This window comes from Callospermophilus lateralis, chromosome 7 (genome assembly GCF_048772815.1).
Source record: "Callospermophilus lateralis isolate mCalLat2 chromosome 7, mCalLat2.hap1, whole genome shotgun sequence".
NCBI lineage: Eukaryota > Metazoa > Chordata > Mammalia > Rodentia > Sciuridae > Callospermophilus > Callospermophilus lateralis.
The window spans coordinates 74,275,198-74,293,333 of NC_135311.1; the positions used below are offsets into that span (position 1 = coordinate 74,275,198).

Genomic DNA, 18,136 nt, shown 5'->3' on the forward strand with positions numbered 1-18,136 from the left:
TACCCCTTCCTAAATCCTTTTCATTTAGAAAGACTCCATCTGGCATAGTTTTTATACTTTTTTGTTTCACAGTCAAACAGAGCCACTCACTGCTCCAAATGGGGTCTATTCATTATTAAAAGTCATTTCTTCTGGCATATTTTTTAATTTGTTTCAAAATGATAACCATGGGGCCTTGATAAATTAATTGAAAAGCTTCTCCTAAGGTGGCTTTGGTGGTTTTGTTAAGACATTTATTTTAAAAGTAACTCTCAGTAGAAATTATCAATAAATTACTTCATCTATTCTCAGCATTAAATTATTCCCTCACTAAGAATATTACAATTCCATTCCTCCCAGCAATCAAAAAAATGAAACTATCTTCAAACAATTCTAGACTGGGTACTGGCCCTTATGTCAGAAGTTTTAGGAATGCCCCCATCAGAAGGTATAAATTATAAGCCTCAGAAAAGGCAGACACATTAAAGAGAGAGAAAACCAGCAATTAGAATTTCAAATAAATGCCATCAGCTGAAGAACAACAACTCAAATGGGAACCAAGGCGGGAGGATTGTTCACTCACGGATGTGAGGATGGGGGATGGGATGGAGCCAGAATACAAACCAGAAAGGAAAAGCTAGGGTCTCCATTGTGCCAGCGAAACTTGGTACTTTCTAAAGTAGGCACAGCCTTGAAGGTTTTGTTTGTTCTCTCACTGGAAAACAAGAAGTTGGCACTGATAACAGTCCTTGATAACACTTCCTCTGGAATGCACGACATTACGTGTGTTTGCTTCATAGTCACCAACAGATATGCATGAGTCAGATGGACAGGTGGGAGATTTGCCCAGAATGTTTATGGAGCTAGGAAGGGTATAGCAAGTCTTCAGACCTATGGTCTTGCTGTGCTTCTTTCTTCTGGCCCATCTTGTACCAAAAGATGTGTGATTACTTCATCTATGGATAAAGAGTGCAATGAATCACCAGTAAACCATGAATTAAACTGGAAACTCAACTGGTAGTTATCCGGTGCATATGAGGGGTAGGAGCAACTAGCCTAAAAGTGTCGAACCAAAAGATGCTACCCATTACTCTTCCAAGTGCTTGGGAAATTAAGTCAGTGGGAATAGTAGATTATCCTGATTGTGGTTTTTTGTTTGTCTAGATTTGACCAGATAGCTATGGCTGACCATTTCATTATTAAAGACCTCTATGGATTTCTTGAGTTACTGGGGCTCTCCTTAAAAAACCTCTGACCCAAGAAACTGCCTTTCCAGTAAAATCCTGAACTTTTCTGGTAGAAACTAGATCCAGTTTTCGTGAAATTAAGACAGAACAGTTCTGATTACAAATAAGAGCAGACTGACAATCTTAGACCATCTTCAATAGCACACCCTAAGCTGACATTCAGACATGGTACAACTCCACTCCCTGCACCTGGAAAGAAGTGGGTTGATAAGAAAAGCAATTGCTGTATTTTTTCACAAATCCTGACTCTGCAGCCCAGGCTGGCCATCTTTTGTCTAAAGAGCCTCACTGTACCCATGAAGAAGTCAATCTGCCCATTGCATTTAGGGACTATTTTACTAAACAGGAGTCATAGACTAACCGAAGTTTACATGTTCATTTTGATATGTGCAAAGGGATTGTTTCCCCCTTTCTTTGTTTTAATGCCTTCAGGTGCTAAAAACTTTTCAGTTCACTCCAGGTTCACCGCTCATAATAGGTTACTTTGTCATGTAAAGTCAATAGACCACAGAATGTAGTTCCCCTCTGTATGGCTTCAAGAAAATGACAAACTCTCAGTTTCATTGATTTCAGCCAGGTTTCACGTTAATTAATGGTTGCATTTCTATTTCTGAACATAGACCCTATCTTATTGTTCTGAGGGAATACAATTATTTATCTATGTGATTGGTCATCATAGCATACTCCCAAGGTTCTCTCCATATCCTTTGAAAGAGTAAAAAAGAATGAAGAAGTGAATTAGTTCATTATAAATATATTTTGATCATCTGCCATATGCAGAGTGACTTGCAAGTAACAAAAAGGAAGGGAACTCAAATTTATTACATGTTGCATATGTGCCAGAAACTCTTGCTAACCACCTTAACACACTTTATCTGCTTTGGTTTTTTTAAAATAATTTTCAGAGTTACCCTATGAGGAAAAGTATGGCATTGTCATCCCATTTCACAACGGAGGAAATCCAGGCTCAAAGTGCTTAAGTGACTTTCTCGAGATCATATAATTAATATGTAGCCAGGCATGACCTAGATCCCTCTGACTCTGCAGCCCAGGCTGGGCCACTGCACTACACCCGGGCCAGCATTCAAGGAGTTATTGATCTGGTTGAAGAAAGAGAGAGACTTCACAAAAACTCTCACATTAAAATTTTTCTTTATTTTGAAAATTTGGGGAACTGTAGTGATCTAGGCAGATGGAATGCTAAGCCTGTAAGACCAATGAATTATGTGTTAAATAATGTGGTCCTGGAGGAGCCTGGAGAAACTACCATGGGTCCACCAAACATGTAGTCTTATGTGGATTTAAGAATAAGAATTGAGGGCTGGGGATGTGGCTCAAGCGGTAGGGCACTTGCCTGGCATGCATGTGGCCTGGGTTCGGTCCTCAGCATCATATACAAACAAAGATGTTGTGTCTGCCGAAAACTAAAAAATAAATATTAAAATTCTCTCTCTCTCTCTCTCTCTCTCTCTCTCTCTCTCTCTCTCTCTCTTAAAAAAAAAATAAGAATTGACCTCCAAATCAGATTGTGTTAAAAATGAAGTTGATCATGTGATACTGCTATCTGTACACGTGGAAAAAAAAGAATTCATACCCCACTTGAATCAAATGTATGATATGTCAAGATCATTGTAATGTTTTGAGCAACTAATAAAAAAAAAATGAAGTTGATCAACAAAACCAGACCTTAAATTATATTGCAGAGCTATAGTCACAAAATGGTGTGGTATTAGCACCAAAATAAACCTGAAGACCAATAGTACAGAATGGAAGACACATAAAAAAACACATAAATACTTATCTTATACTAGACAAAGGCACCATAAACATACATTGGAGAAAAGATAGCCTCTTCAACAAATGGTGCTGGGAAAACTGGAAATCCATAGGTCACAAAATGAAATTAGACCCCTATCTCTCACCCTGCACAAAACTCAACTCAAAGTGGATCAAGGACCTAGGCATTAGACCAGAGACCCTGAGCCTACTAGAAGGAAAATTCAGCCCAAATCTCCATCATGTTGGCTTAGGAACTGAATTACTCAACAAGACCCCTAAAAAGCTTAAAGTAAAATTAAGAATCAATAAATGGGATGGTATCAAACTGAAAAGCTTCTTTACAGCAAAGGAAACAATCAAGAATGTAAACAGAGAGCCTACAGAATGGGAAAAAATGTTTGCCACCTGCACCTCAGACAGAGCATTAATCTCCAGGATACATAAAGAATGCAAAAAACTTAACACCAAAAAAAAAAAAAAAAAAACAATAACACCAAAAAAAAAAAAAAAAAAAACAACAATATGGGCTAAGGAACTGAACAGATACTTCACAGAAGAAGAAATACAATCAGTCAACAAATATATGAAAAAATGTTCAACATTACTGGCAATTAGAAAAATGAAAATTAAAACTACTCTTAGATTTCATCTCACCCCAATCAGAATGACAATCATCAAGAATAAAAGCAACAATAAGTGTTGGCGAGGATGTGGGGGGAAAGGCACACTCATACATTGCTGGTGGGAATGCAAATTGATGTAACCACTATGGAAAGTTGTATGAAGATTTCTTAGAAAACTTGGAATAGAACCACCATTTGACCCAGCTATCCCCACCCTTGGTCTATACCCAAAGGGCTTAAAATCAGCGTACTACAGTGATGCAGTCACATCAATGTTTATAGCAGCTCAATTCACATGACTAAAATATGTGACCAACCTAGATGTCCTTCAATAGATGAATGGATAAAGAAAATGTGGTACATATAATCAATAGAATATTACTCAGCTTTAAAGAAGAATGAAATTATGGCATTTGTTGGTAAATGGATGGAATTAGAGAATATCATGCTAAGCAAAATAAGCCAATTTCAAAAAACCAAAGGCTGAATGTTTTCTCTGATATGTGGATACTAATTCAAAATGGCAGGGCGGCACTAGAGAAGAATAGAATTACTTAAATTAGATAGAGGGAAGTGAAGGGAGGAAGGGAGGGGGTGCAGGGATAGGAAGGATAGTAGAATGAAACGGACATTATTGTGATTCTGCATCATGTATACTCAAAAAAATGAGAAATTATATCCTATCTATGTATATAAAAGTGCATAAATGCATTCTACTGTCATGTATTTAACTAATTAAAACAAATTAATTTTTTTAAAAAGAAATAACAAAAAATAAATAAAAGAAGGCGGTTGATCAAGCTGAGCGTGGTGATGCATGCCTGTAATCCTCGCAGTTTGGGAGGCTCAGGCAGGAAGATCACAAGTTCTAAGCCAGCCTCAGCAATTTAGCAGGGCTCTAAGGAACTTAGCAAGACCTTTTCTCAAAATAAAAAATAAATGGAAAGGTCTGGGGATGTGGCTCAATAGTTAAGCATCCCTGGGTTCCATCCCTGGTACCAAAAAAAAAAAAAAAAGGAGAAGAATGAGGTTAAACATCCATGTCTACCAGAATAGTCAACAGAATTGCAGAGTGCAAGCTGAAACCTTGTTCATCTGATGTAGCTATCATAATATACCCGTAGCTCATTAAGGGCTCTTTACTATACCTTATTAAATATATTATATTCATTTACCTTTAATAATGAGTAAATGAAAAAACTATTATTATCCCAATTTTGTAGGCAAGGAAACTGAGAAGTCAAAAATAAAAACTGCTTAAATTCACACAACTAATAAAGGCTAACGCTCAGGCTCAAACCCAGGTGTCACTCCAGAGCTCATGATCTTACACGGCTTTCTCCCACACAATGGTAAGTGGAAGCTAGTATTACGGTATTTTAGCAATAGCCAAAAGAAAATGTTCATAAGAAGTAATTAAGAAGCAATCCATAATTCAAGAGAGCTACTTGAGTCTGGAATTTTTTCTCTTAAGCTTCTTAATATTGTTTCTGGGCATATCCAATTCATAAAGAGGGCTGAGTTGAATGTGATATTTATCTGCTTAGAAAAGCTTATCTTTTAAGAGTGTCTTTCATTTCTTAGTTGCCAATATGTTAGAATAGATCTAAGATATTTTGTTTGTTTTATTTTTCTAGTACCCAGGACTGAATTCAGAAGCACTCGACCCCCTAATCACATCCCCAGCCCTATTTTGTATTTTGTTTGGAGACAGTTGCTTAGTGCCTCACTTTTGCTGAGGCTGGCTTTGAACTTGCGATCCTCCTGCCTCAGCCACCCAAGCCACTGGGATAACAGGCATGGGCCACTGCACCCGGCTTAGTTCTAAGGTTTTTTGATTAAGTCTCTAAAGAAGGACCCACCTGGTAGTTGATCTGTGTTATGGGCTTCTCTCTTCAAAGAATAGTGTAAGTTTAAAAGTGCAAGAAAGGAGCCCAGTCAAGTCCTTTAGCTACACTTGACCATTCCAAGTCATAATAGGATTACATATGAAAAAATAATTAATGGTACTACAAGAGAAAAAATGACAAATACCAAATAAGTGTGAAAAAGTAGATGCTATGGTAGTTTACAGGAGGGAGAAATCTGCTGCAGCTTTAAGAAAGGGCAAAGTGAGATTATTAAGAGAGAAGGTTTTAAGTTGCAAAGGGCAGGTTTGTATTGACCCATATGACCTTAAGCAAGTTATCTGACCTTTCTCAGTTCAGTGTCTTCATCTACATAATGAGAATTTTGAGATTAGATCATAAGGGTCAAATGTATAGCCTGGTGCCCTGCTTTTTTCTTACTGTAAAATTACCCATATATCTGTCATTCTTCTCCATTAGACTGCAATCTCTTAGAAAACCAGATCTACATCTTGTTCATCCTTGTGTCCCTCAGCCTTTCCATACAGTGTTCCTAGGCTCATCCACATCCTTGATGTTACCTTCTGTGAAGGACATTCCATTATCAGACTACTACTGACTTCTCTCCACTCCTGACATAGTGTACATTAGGAGAAATGAATGATTTTCCTGATTGGCAGGTGGGGGAGGGCTTATTGTTTGCCAATCTTCATGTTTTTTGGGGACTTAATTGTCTACAGGGAGCATGCAGTCTTCTTCTGCTCTTTTGGTACCATAAATCTTAAGTGTCCAATGTCATCATAACTGTGTATGCAAGCCTACCTTAGTTATAAGAGCACATTTCCACAAAAAATATTGAAGAGTAAAAGGAGACATGACTAGACAGGTAGATTAGAACCAGATTGTGGAAAAAAATCATGGTATGCCTTCATGGCATGAAATTTCAGCAGATTCCTTACAACATGTGAATGTGCATAAAGAATGAAAGCAGTCTACATGTCTAAGCCCAAAATAAATTTTGCTTTTCTTTTTGGTGTTTCAATATTTTTGTTGTTTAGGGGGGATTGGTTTTTGGCAGTTTTATTTTGATTGTGTTGAGATAAGAATGAGATATGTTTTAAATTGTGTGCAGAGTTTGTTTTTGTGTTTCTTTTTATTTTATACTAAGGGGGTAATAAGTACATCATTTGAAGAGTAGACCTGCTAAGTTAGTCTTTCTCTAAGTGTGGTTCAGGGATTCTCTGCCTCAGAATTATCTGGAGAGCTTTCAGAATGCAAATCCCTATGTTCCAACCCAAATCTGCCAAACCATATTCCCTGAAGGTGATGCCTAGAAATATGAGTTTGTCTCCACCCCCACCCCCACCCAGCCCCACCCCTGCTCATTGTATTAAGGGTGTCAGCTGTCAACAGATAGATGACTCCAACTTGTCCATAAAAGAACAAATTGTTTGTATGTGTGTGTGTGTGTGTGTGTGGTAATTGCTAAATCTGCTTATCTGATTATTGACCATTCTGATTATTGTTATGGTCCTTCTTTTCCTATAGACCAGAGCAGCCCTGCTTACTCAGCCAGTGATATCATCCAAACCTCTGCTGGGTCATTTATATATGTAGCCATTTTGTGTCTTACTAATTGATCTTATGACCAAAAACTAGAAAATAATAGTTCTAAAACTTTTTTAAAAAATAGGGACAAATATAGACTTTGAAAGAACAACTAGAACATTTACAACTCTTCCCAGGAATCAGTTTAGTTGGGTTATCCTCTTCTGTTCTAGCAACAAGAGGAAATAGCTGAGAACTTCAGCAGCAGAACAGCCCACAGCAATTACTTACAAGCTTGTGCCAACTGCCTTCCCTCTGTTTGAAAGTGTATGAGACAATGCTTAAACCTGCTTTGTTTCTTTTTATAGATCATGCAGCAGATGAGTGACCACCGCTATGACAAGCTCACTGTGCCTGATGACATGGCTGCAAACTGTATATATCTGAATATCCCCAGCAAAGGGCATGTCTTGCTGCACCGAACTCCAGAAGAATATCCAGAAAGTGCAAAGGTAAAAACACCATCAATTCTGATCACTGCAGCTGGGTAGGCCTCCTGGGGGATTCTTTCATGATAGAGTGGCAGATAGGGGCTTCCTTCTTCTGAATTTATCAAATCATTAAGAAACCAGAGAGGATAATTTGGGGCACAGTGAAAGTTTACTTACTTTTCTCATTCATGTCACTGGTCACTAATGCATGCATAGTCACTGAGACAAATCATGCCTGGTATTCAAAGCTTTTAAAATAAGTAATCCAACCACCCAAGTTGTGCTTCAGCTCTGATAAAATGTATCTTCCCGTATCACATACTCATTAGGAATAAAGGCCTACAATCAACTGTGTCATTGTTTTCTGACAAATCTGAGCTGCCCCTTAGAAGAGGGCCATTTGTTTCTTAAGGCAGGGGAATGTGAATAACCTGAGTGCTCCCTGTCAGGGCTGCAAAAAGAGAGGGCTGCACATCCCAGGTAGCGAGAAGATATATCAGGAAGAAATATGGCACACTTGGAACCAGTCAGATGGTCCCTTAAAGAGACCGTGCATTTGTGTTCCACCAAGGGAATTGTCCCTGGATTTGGAATTCTTTCCTTGTATTTCAGAGCATTGTGCTAGTGTCATCTGTACACCTTAGTGATTTTACCAATTTTATCCTACAAGCAGATATAACAGTGCTCAACCATAGATTCTTCAGGTGCCCATATCTCCTAGGCACTTTGGCATCATCTCCTTTACCCAGAGAAGCCAGATATTTACACGACAAGCTTTACAAATTATTGTTTGCTGTTTGTTCATTTTATGCTTTGAAAATATTAGAAATTATTCTATGCCACTTTTTAAATATGCAGTTCTATATTATTACTAGGGTTGCCCTCTGATCATAGTCACTCTCAGCAGAAAAAGAGAGAGGGATGGGGACCTACATAGCTGATTTCTTTCTATGTCCATGGCTGAGAGTGTGAACTTGAGGAAAACCTAATATTCCTAACACACTAGGGGGTTAGCAGCTCTTAGATGAATAGTGAATTTCATACTGTAATGCGTATCAGGGCTGTTAAGAATGCAGGTTCCTAGACCCCTACCCTGGAATCTGCAGAATTAACAAACACCCAGTTCACAGAACTCAATTTGAGAAATACAGGTCTAGAACGATTGTGCCTCTTGAGCCACATTGACAACCCAGATGATCATTAACTGCTTCCTAATTCAGTCCTGTGTCTATCAACAGTAATGACAGCATTAATAACATCTCTGTTTACCAAGGGCTTCTTCAGAGCCAGGCACCATGCCAAGCATGCTACAGGCAATATCTTATTTAGTTCCTATAACAGCTCTCTCAGGGCAGTATTATTATTCTAATCTTAAAGATAAGTAAGTACAAAGGCTCAGAGGGCTTGTCACTTAACTGAAACTATAATAGTAAGTTGACAGAACTAGATTTGGATCCCAGCTCTGACTGGCTCAGCCCTCTGAATTTTAAGAAACATGTGTGTTCTAAAGAAACATGATAGATTGTTTTTAGGCTGTGTGTTTTCAAAATGATTTTGTTTTTAAAAGTGGGCTTTGTTTGATCATCAGAGAAAAAAATCTGTGGACTGTTAATTTGAAGTTTTGACATACGCCTTCTGCTAGTGTTGAAAGATGCTATAAAATTCACACCTATAATTTAAAAGCAGTGTGACCCGAAATATTCACTTAAATCATATTTTGTCAAATTTTTCCAGTGGTGTTGGTAAGGAAAGAAACATTAAAATATAGTTGAGAGGACTTCGGAGTGTGAAGAGAAAGGATATGTTGAGACTGAACACATGGCCACTGACGTTCACTTACTTAATCTAGCAATGACAATGCAGAGTAAAGACATCTCCAGCAACAACCACATTTCTGACACTTCTTTGGCTTTGAGGTTAAAGCACAGACCTAGAGGTTAACCAGTTTGAACCAGCTCCATGGGGTGGGGAGTTGGGGGGCCGGGTTGCATGTGTGTCTTGGAGTTAAAAGCTTAGACACACAAATTGAATTAATTTCTCTGAACCTGAGGGTAATAAAACAAGCAGAAATGTAATCCTTCTCTCCCTTTCCCTCGATTCCCTCTGTAGGTTTATGAGAAACTGAAGGACTATCTGCTGATCCCTGTGAGCCATTCTGAACTGGAAAAGGTGGACGGGTTGCTCACCTGCTGCTCGGTTTTAATTAACAAGAAGGTAGACTCCTGAGCCGCAGAGCCCCTCCCCTGTAGCCGGCAAGATGGCCCAGGCCAGCCATTAACTCTGTACCCACTCCCTTGTTTTCCTTGACAATCTACTGTGCCACTGTGCTACTAACTCTTGTTTACAGAAATTTAATTCTAAGTTTAATTGCTTCATTTTCTGCACCTTTGCCCTCCTTCCCCTCACGGTGGTACCTAAGCTGTGGATTTGCTAAATGAATTAAGTAACCTAGAAAATATAGAACTAACGAATCATTGAAATGTGATTAATAGTAGTATGGAAACACTCATTTTTAGTGTTTGTATTATCTGTGTGAAAATCGTTTAGTCACAATGTATTCCGAAGGATGTCTTCTGATCAGTCAGATAAGCTAGGTCTTTCTCTGCATCATGAATCACATTTGATTCCTGTGAAATTCCCTGGCCAGTGGATTCTCCCTGTATCCCTCTTTTATTCTTCTGGACTCCAAAATCCTTTATTCCAGGTACTTTCTTTGCTTCTATCACAGCCACCTTGACCTTGGGTAAAATCCGAGGCCTTTCATCTGGATACATTTCTACAGGTCCACCCTGACTGCCAGGTTGCCTCTGCCTCACAGCCAAGGTCTTCTACCACCACCAGCCCTCCCCACCCCCAGGGCCAGACAGGCTCCTCAGCAGAGTGGTGGCCAAAATCAGAGTGGCTGTTTGGGGAGTGTTAACTGCACATCCTGACGGGGTTTGCCCCAGAGACCTAAATTCCAAAAGAAGTAGGGCACCACACCTAGGAAGGTAAATTTGGCCCCAGATGGTTGCTATGGGATCACAGATCAAGAAGCTTGGAAACACCCCTAGGGACACCTTAGGAAGTCTCTAAGCCATGTACCATGCTTTTTTTTTTTTTTTCTTTTTTTTTTTTTTGTCTCATTACTGGACCTGGAGGGAAGTCTTATTCCAGCTTATTTCTTTTACTATTTCTATTTACTTCCCTTCAGCTTATTTCTGTTTTTCCCCGACCCGGGCTCACCTTACTTGTAGCCTTCTGCCCCTTGCATTTATCCCAGTCTAGTAATGTCATTTATTTCAAAGGAGACATCGCATCTATAAATGATTGTTGATGGTCTTGTGTGAGCCAAAGGGAGCAGACCCCCCACGGTCAAGGAGCCTGTTCAGGAAATGATGGGCTGGGTGCCTGAAATCACCCTCAGACAATGGATGGTTCCACTTTGAAATATCTTGTGAATGTTTGCTGTGGAATTCAAACTTCTTTCGTCTCTAGCACCTTCAAATTATACAACTTGTAACTGACAGGTATTCCTTACAAAGAACAATGACACAGTGAAGGAAGAGATCCTTCTTTTGCTTACAACTAAATCAGGCCAGGAAAACGGTACTTTCCAAGGAATGCTGACTGATCCAGGCATGTGAACATACTTCCTAGTCATCGCCACCTTCCTGTGCTGCCTGTGGCTCACTGTTTTAAAGATTCAAAATCAGGGAGGCTAAGAAATATTACTTCAAATTGCACTCTGCTCACCTCTGCCTTTGTAATCAAACATTCCCTAAGCCAGTGACCGAGAGAGTTACCTTCGCTCATCTCATCCCCCCTCAACAGACGGAAGTGAGAAACCCCTAAGAAAATCAAGATATCCTAAGCACTATCAATCTTTTTGATTAATTTAATGATTTTGTGCCAGAAACTTGAAGAAATTCCTTCTCCTTCTTCTCTCTCTTGTTTAATTTTAATTTTCACATTGAACACCAGTATCTTAACTATGTATATCCTGTAAATGAGCCATGTCTTGGTCACTATCATATTTTGAGACATCTCATCATGGGTGGGTGAATAATATGTTTATACCAGAGAGAATGAATGTTAGCCACATTCCCAAGTTAATAAAGAAAAATTGTTCTCAGCAATTATGGTTGCCCTTTTGGGTTAAATCTGGCCCTACACTGGCAAAAAAAAAAAAAGGAAGGAAAAAAAACAAAAACAGAAATTCTCCCTGGGAGAGCTCACCATCTCAAAACAACCACAGGAAAAACAACCCGATCAGCCAGTTTAGGCTAACTGGCATATAATTTTCAATAGCATTTCTTCTTTCATCCCAAATTAAAGAACTGTTCTCTATTATGTTTAGTCAATTGCAAATGAATAGATTTTCCTTTTTAACAATTTGTTCTGCCAAAGGCAGTTTAGCTCTTCCTTTTTCTTTGCTTCTTTCCCTCTTTTTTTTTCTGTTTGTCTCCAAAAGTCACTTAGAACCTGTGTGCCTCTTCTACATCGTACTCTGAGCTGCTATGTTACCTATTAGACTGGCTTCTTTGGACTCCCTGTGTGATATTAAGATGTGAGAACCTTAAAGGCTTTCAGTGCTTTGATGTTCTCATTAGCATAATATTATCTTTGAAAAGGAAAAGATACCCACGACATAGGTTCCCCTTCTTGTCCATTGTGATTTATAAGAATGGAAAAATTAACAAAATCTGCTTTTTGAGATTATAAAGACATGAGGAATTATATTTAAATAACTAACTGTTGAATCAGAATTACTGGGTCAGTATTATTCAACTTAATGAAGCAATGCCATAGAGCAAATATGTTATTTAGCATAATTTCTTCAACTATAATGGATTGCTATAGAAATCAGCAGGAAGTCTCTCTAATGTGTATTGATTGCTCTTTTAAGCTACTGTGAACAGATTACTAAGGTCATCTCTTCATCTCTAAGGGGGAAAATAGTCTATAAATGAAGAAAGTTGCATGTTAGTCTCTGTAACCATTGACTCTTCAACATTCTACAGAACTCAGACATGATTTCAACATGATATTAGTTTTGTGCATTTTAATTTTCCTGCCCATCTTGTTCCAGCCAATGTATAGTTATCCACTCTGTGTGCCAAAACCTGTAACGCCTTCTATGGCCCATTAGTCCAGAGAAGTTCTGCACTGATTTTAGTCTCTCGCTGTCCCAATCCTACATGTATACCAATCACGATGGAATAAAGTGTGAATTGTACTGTGATCAACAGTGTATGTCTCTTTTTTGCAATAGAAACTGCTGTGGGGGACAAAGTCATCATTTCTTTGCCATAAGATACTGCCAGGTGCAGTGGCGCATGCTTGTAATCCCAGCGGCTCAGGAGGCTGAGGCAGGAGGATCTCAAGTTCAAAGCCAGCCTCAGCAAAATCTAGGCACTAAGCAACTCAGTAAGACTCTGTCCCTTAATAAAATACAAAATAGGGCTGGGAATGTGGCTCAGTAGTTGAGTGCCCCTAAATTCAATCACTGGTACCCTCCCACAAAAAAAAAAAAAAAAAAAAGATATTTGTTTGTCTCCTATAGGCTATGGAATTAGAACTTCTGTACCTATAAGTCAATTGCCATCAAAACTTAGGTTAAAATGATATTTGAGTGACACTTCATACTCCAGGCACTTTCATAGTATGCATATTATCTATGCTGAGTCAGGACGGCTTGATTTTACTCATGTGTCTTCTTTAAAAGTGTCTGTCCCTTCTTTTTTATTGCTCATCCTAGTCAGCACATTATGTGGTTTAATTATGGAGGCAGTTAAGTGATTTTTTTTTCCTTTGCTCATCCAAGAGTTTGTTTTTTGTGCATTCATTTTTTTATATACTAAACATCTTTTAGGAAATGTGAAGTTTCTTTTAATGAGGCTTTTTAATTTTCAACAAATTTTTTGTAAGCTGAAAGAGGTGGGTTTTGGGGTTTTTTTTTTCTTTTTTGCTTGTTTGTTTGGTAAAAATAATACCTGCTACTGTAAAAATAAAATCCAAGCAATACAAAAAAAAAACTATAAAAATAAAAGTGAAGGAAAAATTACCCAAAATTTATAATAGCTACTATTAAGACTTCAGAGAATATCCACATATGTATTAATAAAGATAAAATATGGAATTATTTTCCATAATCATGATATTCTATAATTTGTTTCCCTCATTTAGCAAAGTCTTGTGGGCATCTCATCTCAATAAACATAGATCCACATCACCGATTTGAACAGCCCCAGATATTTCATAATATAGTCATTGAAGCATCTCTTTCTAAATTACATAGCATGTTATATCACAGATGGTCACTGTGCTCCCATAGCTATCAGCCAAGGGTCTTCAGGCTATCAAAAATGTGCTGCTTATAAGCTTTCACATGACCCCAGTGTTAATTGGTGTACTGTTATCATAACTGAATGGCAAGTGGGAATGTTCACCAGATGCACAGAACAGTTCTAAAATTCCTTGGAGCAGTCATTGATTTAATCACACCTTATCAGTTGAGGCTGTTGCATTGATTGAATTCTCCATTATTTAGTTTGGCTTTGGCATTGGCAATGAAACTGAAAAAATGCCACCCCTGCAAACCTGCTCTGGGTCCAATAGGAAATGGAAGCCTTCTTCTAAGTGCCAGAATACAGTGCTCCTCACAGAGGGGAAAGAATGGTCCTCTTTAAAGGATGGGCAGTGGTTCCCCAACTGATCTTCCTCTCAACCTTTTGGAAAAAATGAGGGAAATACTCACTCATGACAAGCTGCAGGTTCTGGAAATGGGAACTTTACTGAAAGGAGAACACTGGCAACTACAGTGTTAGACAAGTGAGCCCATATTAACAAATGCCCACGTCCTGCCAGGCTCTGGAGCACAGTCCCTGTCTTCTGAGACCATTTGGGAGGGATAGGGAAGAATGGGCACATAAATGCACTAATGATTGACACACAGCAGGTAAGGTAAGAACTGTCAAAGGACAATGTTGAGCTGATTCCCAAGTTGGGGACACCCGATAGAAGATCAGAGTGTGATCTGGGCTTGGAAGGACAACTCTGGCTCCAACAGGTCAAGATGGAGTCCAGGAGATCTGGGCTGAGGGAAGAGTATGAGCAAAGGCGGGGAAGCCCGGTGTGCACTGCAGATGCAAGTGTTTGTTGAGGACTTACTATGTGCCAGTTACGTTGGGCTATGTCCTGGGGATGGAATGGTGATGGACCCTGCTTTCCTAGAGTTTACATGTAGCAAGGAAGACAGACACTAAACAGCTACAGCAAGTGAGACGAGCTTGATGAGAGGGGAATGGGGTGATGCTCAGAGCAGACAGTGGGCACAAGCAAGTGGTTCTGTTGGCTAACGCATGGCATAAATCCTAGAGCATGGCGAGACAATGTAGGTTGGAATTTCCCGGGCCCTACCTGCTGAGTTAGGCTATTTGGACTGAATTTGTCAGTCCATGAGGGTCCCCTGAGGACTTCAGGGACATGGAGAGATACTACTGGAGCTTTATGTGGCAGTATTATATAAGATGATTGGGAACAGAGAAAGGCTAGTATTTCTCTTAAGTTGAATTTCTCCAAATTTAATTTAAACATCTCTTCTGACCACCAGAATGGAACCCCCAAACCAGACAATTAATTCTCTTCTATTTACTCTCCTGAAGAATAGTTTAATAACACCTTCCCCTCCCAACTCCAAAGGGACATTTTCAAGGCAAATGAGATAAAAGAAATGAAGTGTTCTTTGGAAGAAAGGTATAATGTAAATATCATTATCATCATCATTATCCTCATTAACTTGCTATCACAGCATGTTTGGATCCCATCAAAATGTCATCTTCTATTTGAAACATCAATCACCCACTCCAGAAATAACTCGGAATTTTCCTCTTTGATGCCTCTAAACTGTCCTGACAGCTTCCACGGTGAATTCACAGGTGTCCTTGGTGCCACCATGGCTGCTCTGTAGACATACTTGTATCAAGAAATATCCTTCACTGCCCCTTAGGCATCCCTCACTGCCCCTTCCTAGTGGCTGGTAAATTAAAATGTTCCTGTCTCCCTCCCTGCTAAAAACACTCATTTGTAGCTTAGAGCTGGGCCACTTGTAGCACAAGATAACTGGGGTCATCAGGCTTTTAGAGGACATTTAAGTGACAAATATGTTACTGGCACTATAAATAAATAAAAGATTCAAACAAGTATGCCAGTGAACCACTTGCTGAAATCCTGCCTGGGCTGGCTTGTGACATGATGCCTAAACACAATGATGGGTCTCTAGGTGTTGGGAAGCCCCTTCTATTTATAAACAGAAAGTTTAGTCACTTAGTTATGAATACAGAGAAGGAGCTTGCATGATATATAGACCTACGAAGGTAGTTTGTTTTTTCCTATCCTTAAACACTTTTTTTTTTACAGTTTAATTGACAAATACCTATTCCACCTTCCTCTTTAAAAGTAATTTTTATGTTATGCTCACAGACAAGGAAACTTATTGATTAGCTAAGACTTTTGTGAAAGAATGCAGAGGACAGCACCCCAAAATTAACTAGGATATTATGTACTATATTTGAAATTTCCCTCTATCCCATAAGAATGCAATGACTGCACATTTCACATTGATGCCGGAAAAGTTCAGGATTCCGAGCAACAGTCTAGCTTTGTAGAAATGTTAGCTTTTCCGTTTCTGGAAGAAGCTTGTGGAATAAACACTGATTCATGGATCCAAGAGAGGCTTAAAATTCCAAGGCAGGATGTGAACAAAGTCATCTATTTTGTTTACAGGAGACTCAGAGGAGTGCATGAGATCCCCTAGAGTTAATGCTAGGATAGAAACATGGGGATTGCTTTCTTTGTAGGCTTGGTAATGATTGGGGGAGACAGAGGAAGACTGTTACCAGGGCAAGATGGTAACGAGCAGTCTGGTAGGGAATAAAATTCATTGCCACTGGATTCAAATGGAGAGGTTTTAATGAAGGTCTGTTTCAGAGGTATGAATGTCAAGGGTACAAAGAAGAAGTGGGCCAGAAACCAGCTGTCAGCAGTGCTCTAAGCCCAGAAGGACAAGGACACGAAAAAGTACTATTGAATTTAGGATAAAGGAGACAAGACCCCATCCTCAGCCAAAGACCAGGTTCCCTAGCAGGGAAGAATGTTTCTCTCTGCTTCATCTCACTCTCCAATCTGTTGCTCTGTCCATTAACTGAAAGTGAACTGCAAGATGCTACTGAGGGGTCCCAGGTGATCTGGTCAGCAGGGGTCATCATCCCAGGGCAAAGAGCTGGCAGAGAAGGGGAGGAGAAGGATCTGGAGAACTAAGAGGATGGCTGCACAATGCCATTATGAAAACAAGTTTAACCTACCAGAAAGGGACCATCACCAATGCTGTTTCAGAGATTGGCATTCAAAACATTAATTCCTGGCAAATTCCTCAGGCACATGCCAATTCTGTAGTCTGGTCCTCACTCCCTCAATATCAAAAATGATTGGAGTAGAATCAACAACAGAACATGAGCGCGCATGGCCTGAGGGTGAAAGATGTTTGCATTCCAGACCCATGAGTCCTGGACCTCTTTAATAAGCACGATGTTAATTCTAAAATTAGAGCAGTCTCTAGGGCACCTGGTATCCAAAAACAGTGTGTTGTTGCCTTTCTACAGCAAGCGCATGACCTTCTGGTAACATAAAGTTGTTTAAGATTCTGAAAATTCACTTATTTCCTCTGTTTACCTTTTTGTTTGTACATCCAGCCCACCTAGCCAGGCACAACTGTTGTGATTTTATGTGGTCAGGTCGTTAATGAGGATAACAGTTTAAACTGAAAGTAATGAGTTCCCTTTCCTTGGGGGTGTTCAAGAAGAAACTGAAGGACCCTGTGCAAGAGTAGAGATAGTGACTACTCTGTGCAGTAACATCTGCCACAGATAGTATCTTGTATCAGGGTACTCCCTGACCACCCCGATAGCCAATGATTAGGCCTTTGTACTCTTCTGATCCCAGGTACCACCTCCAGTGATCTTTCTTTCCCCTGTACCACCTCTAGTCTCCCAAACATGCACTCTGCCTTTATCTAACAAATGACCATAATAACACTGCATCTGTGGAGCCACTTCTGAGTGAAATTGGTGAAAATTATTTCTAATAAATAAACATTTAAAGTCTCTGGAAATGACTGTAAAAGTATACAGGAAATGAAACAATTATTCAAGAAAATCTACTAACACTTGGTAAGATCAGTAAGAATCTGTGGTACTTGAAGCAAGACCCACCACTCAGTGAGGCAGAAATCTCACTCCAGCCTGGGAAGCTGAGGACATGAGGCTGTCTCTCCCACTGATCCCAAATGAAAGTTCATCTTCCCAGAAGGGCAGAATATCAGCTGTGCTCATCCTGTGCCCTGTGCCCCACCAATGTGTTGCTGAGACAAAGGCCTAGGCAAAGGTGATCATTTGGTGGGGGGCCCTCTTCCTTTTCTCAGTCCCCTTGAACGGGACTGAGGCTCTACTTTGAAACCACAGCACCAATAAGAATACTGGGCCCTCAACCTCTCTGTCCTAGCAAGCCATAAAGACCGGACTCTGCTACCTCTCCTCCATCTGGACTCAGCAACTAAAATTAAGATGTCACTCAAAGTGGGCCAT

General features: G+C 39.6%; 1 protein-coding gene across 1 annotated transcript in view; it reads left to right on the forward strand.

The window, feature by feature from the left end:
* Ddah1 (dimethylarginine dimethylaminohydrolase 1) overlaps positions 1-12,738 on the forward strand; it is a 135,801-nt gene extending 123,063 nt beyond the window's left edge. The window contains exons 5-6 of the mRNA XM_076862222.1: positions 7,392-7,535; positions 9,624-12,738. Coding sequence (XP_076718337.1) covers positions 7,392-7,535; positions 9,624-9,740 — 261 coding nt within the window. The 3' untranslated portion in view covers positions 9,741-12,738. The remainder of the gene's footprint in view (positions 1-7,391; positions 7,536-9,623) is intronic.
* Positions 12,739-18,136: the final 5,398 nt, after the last annotated feature.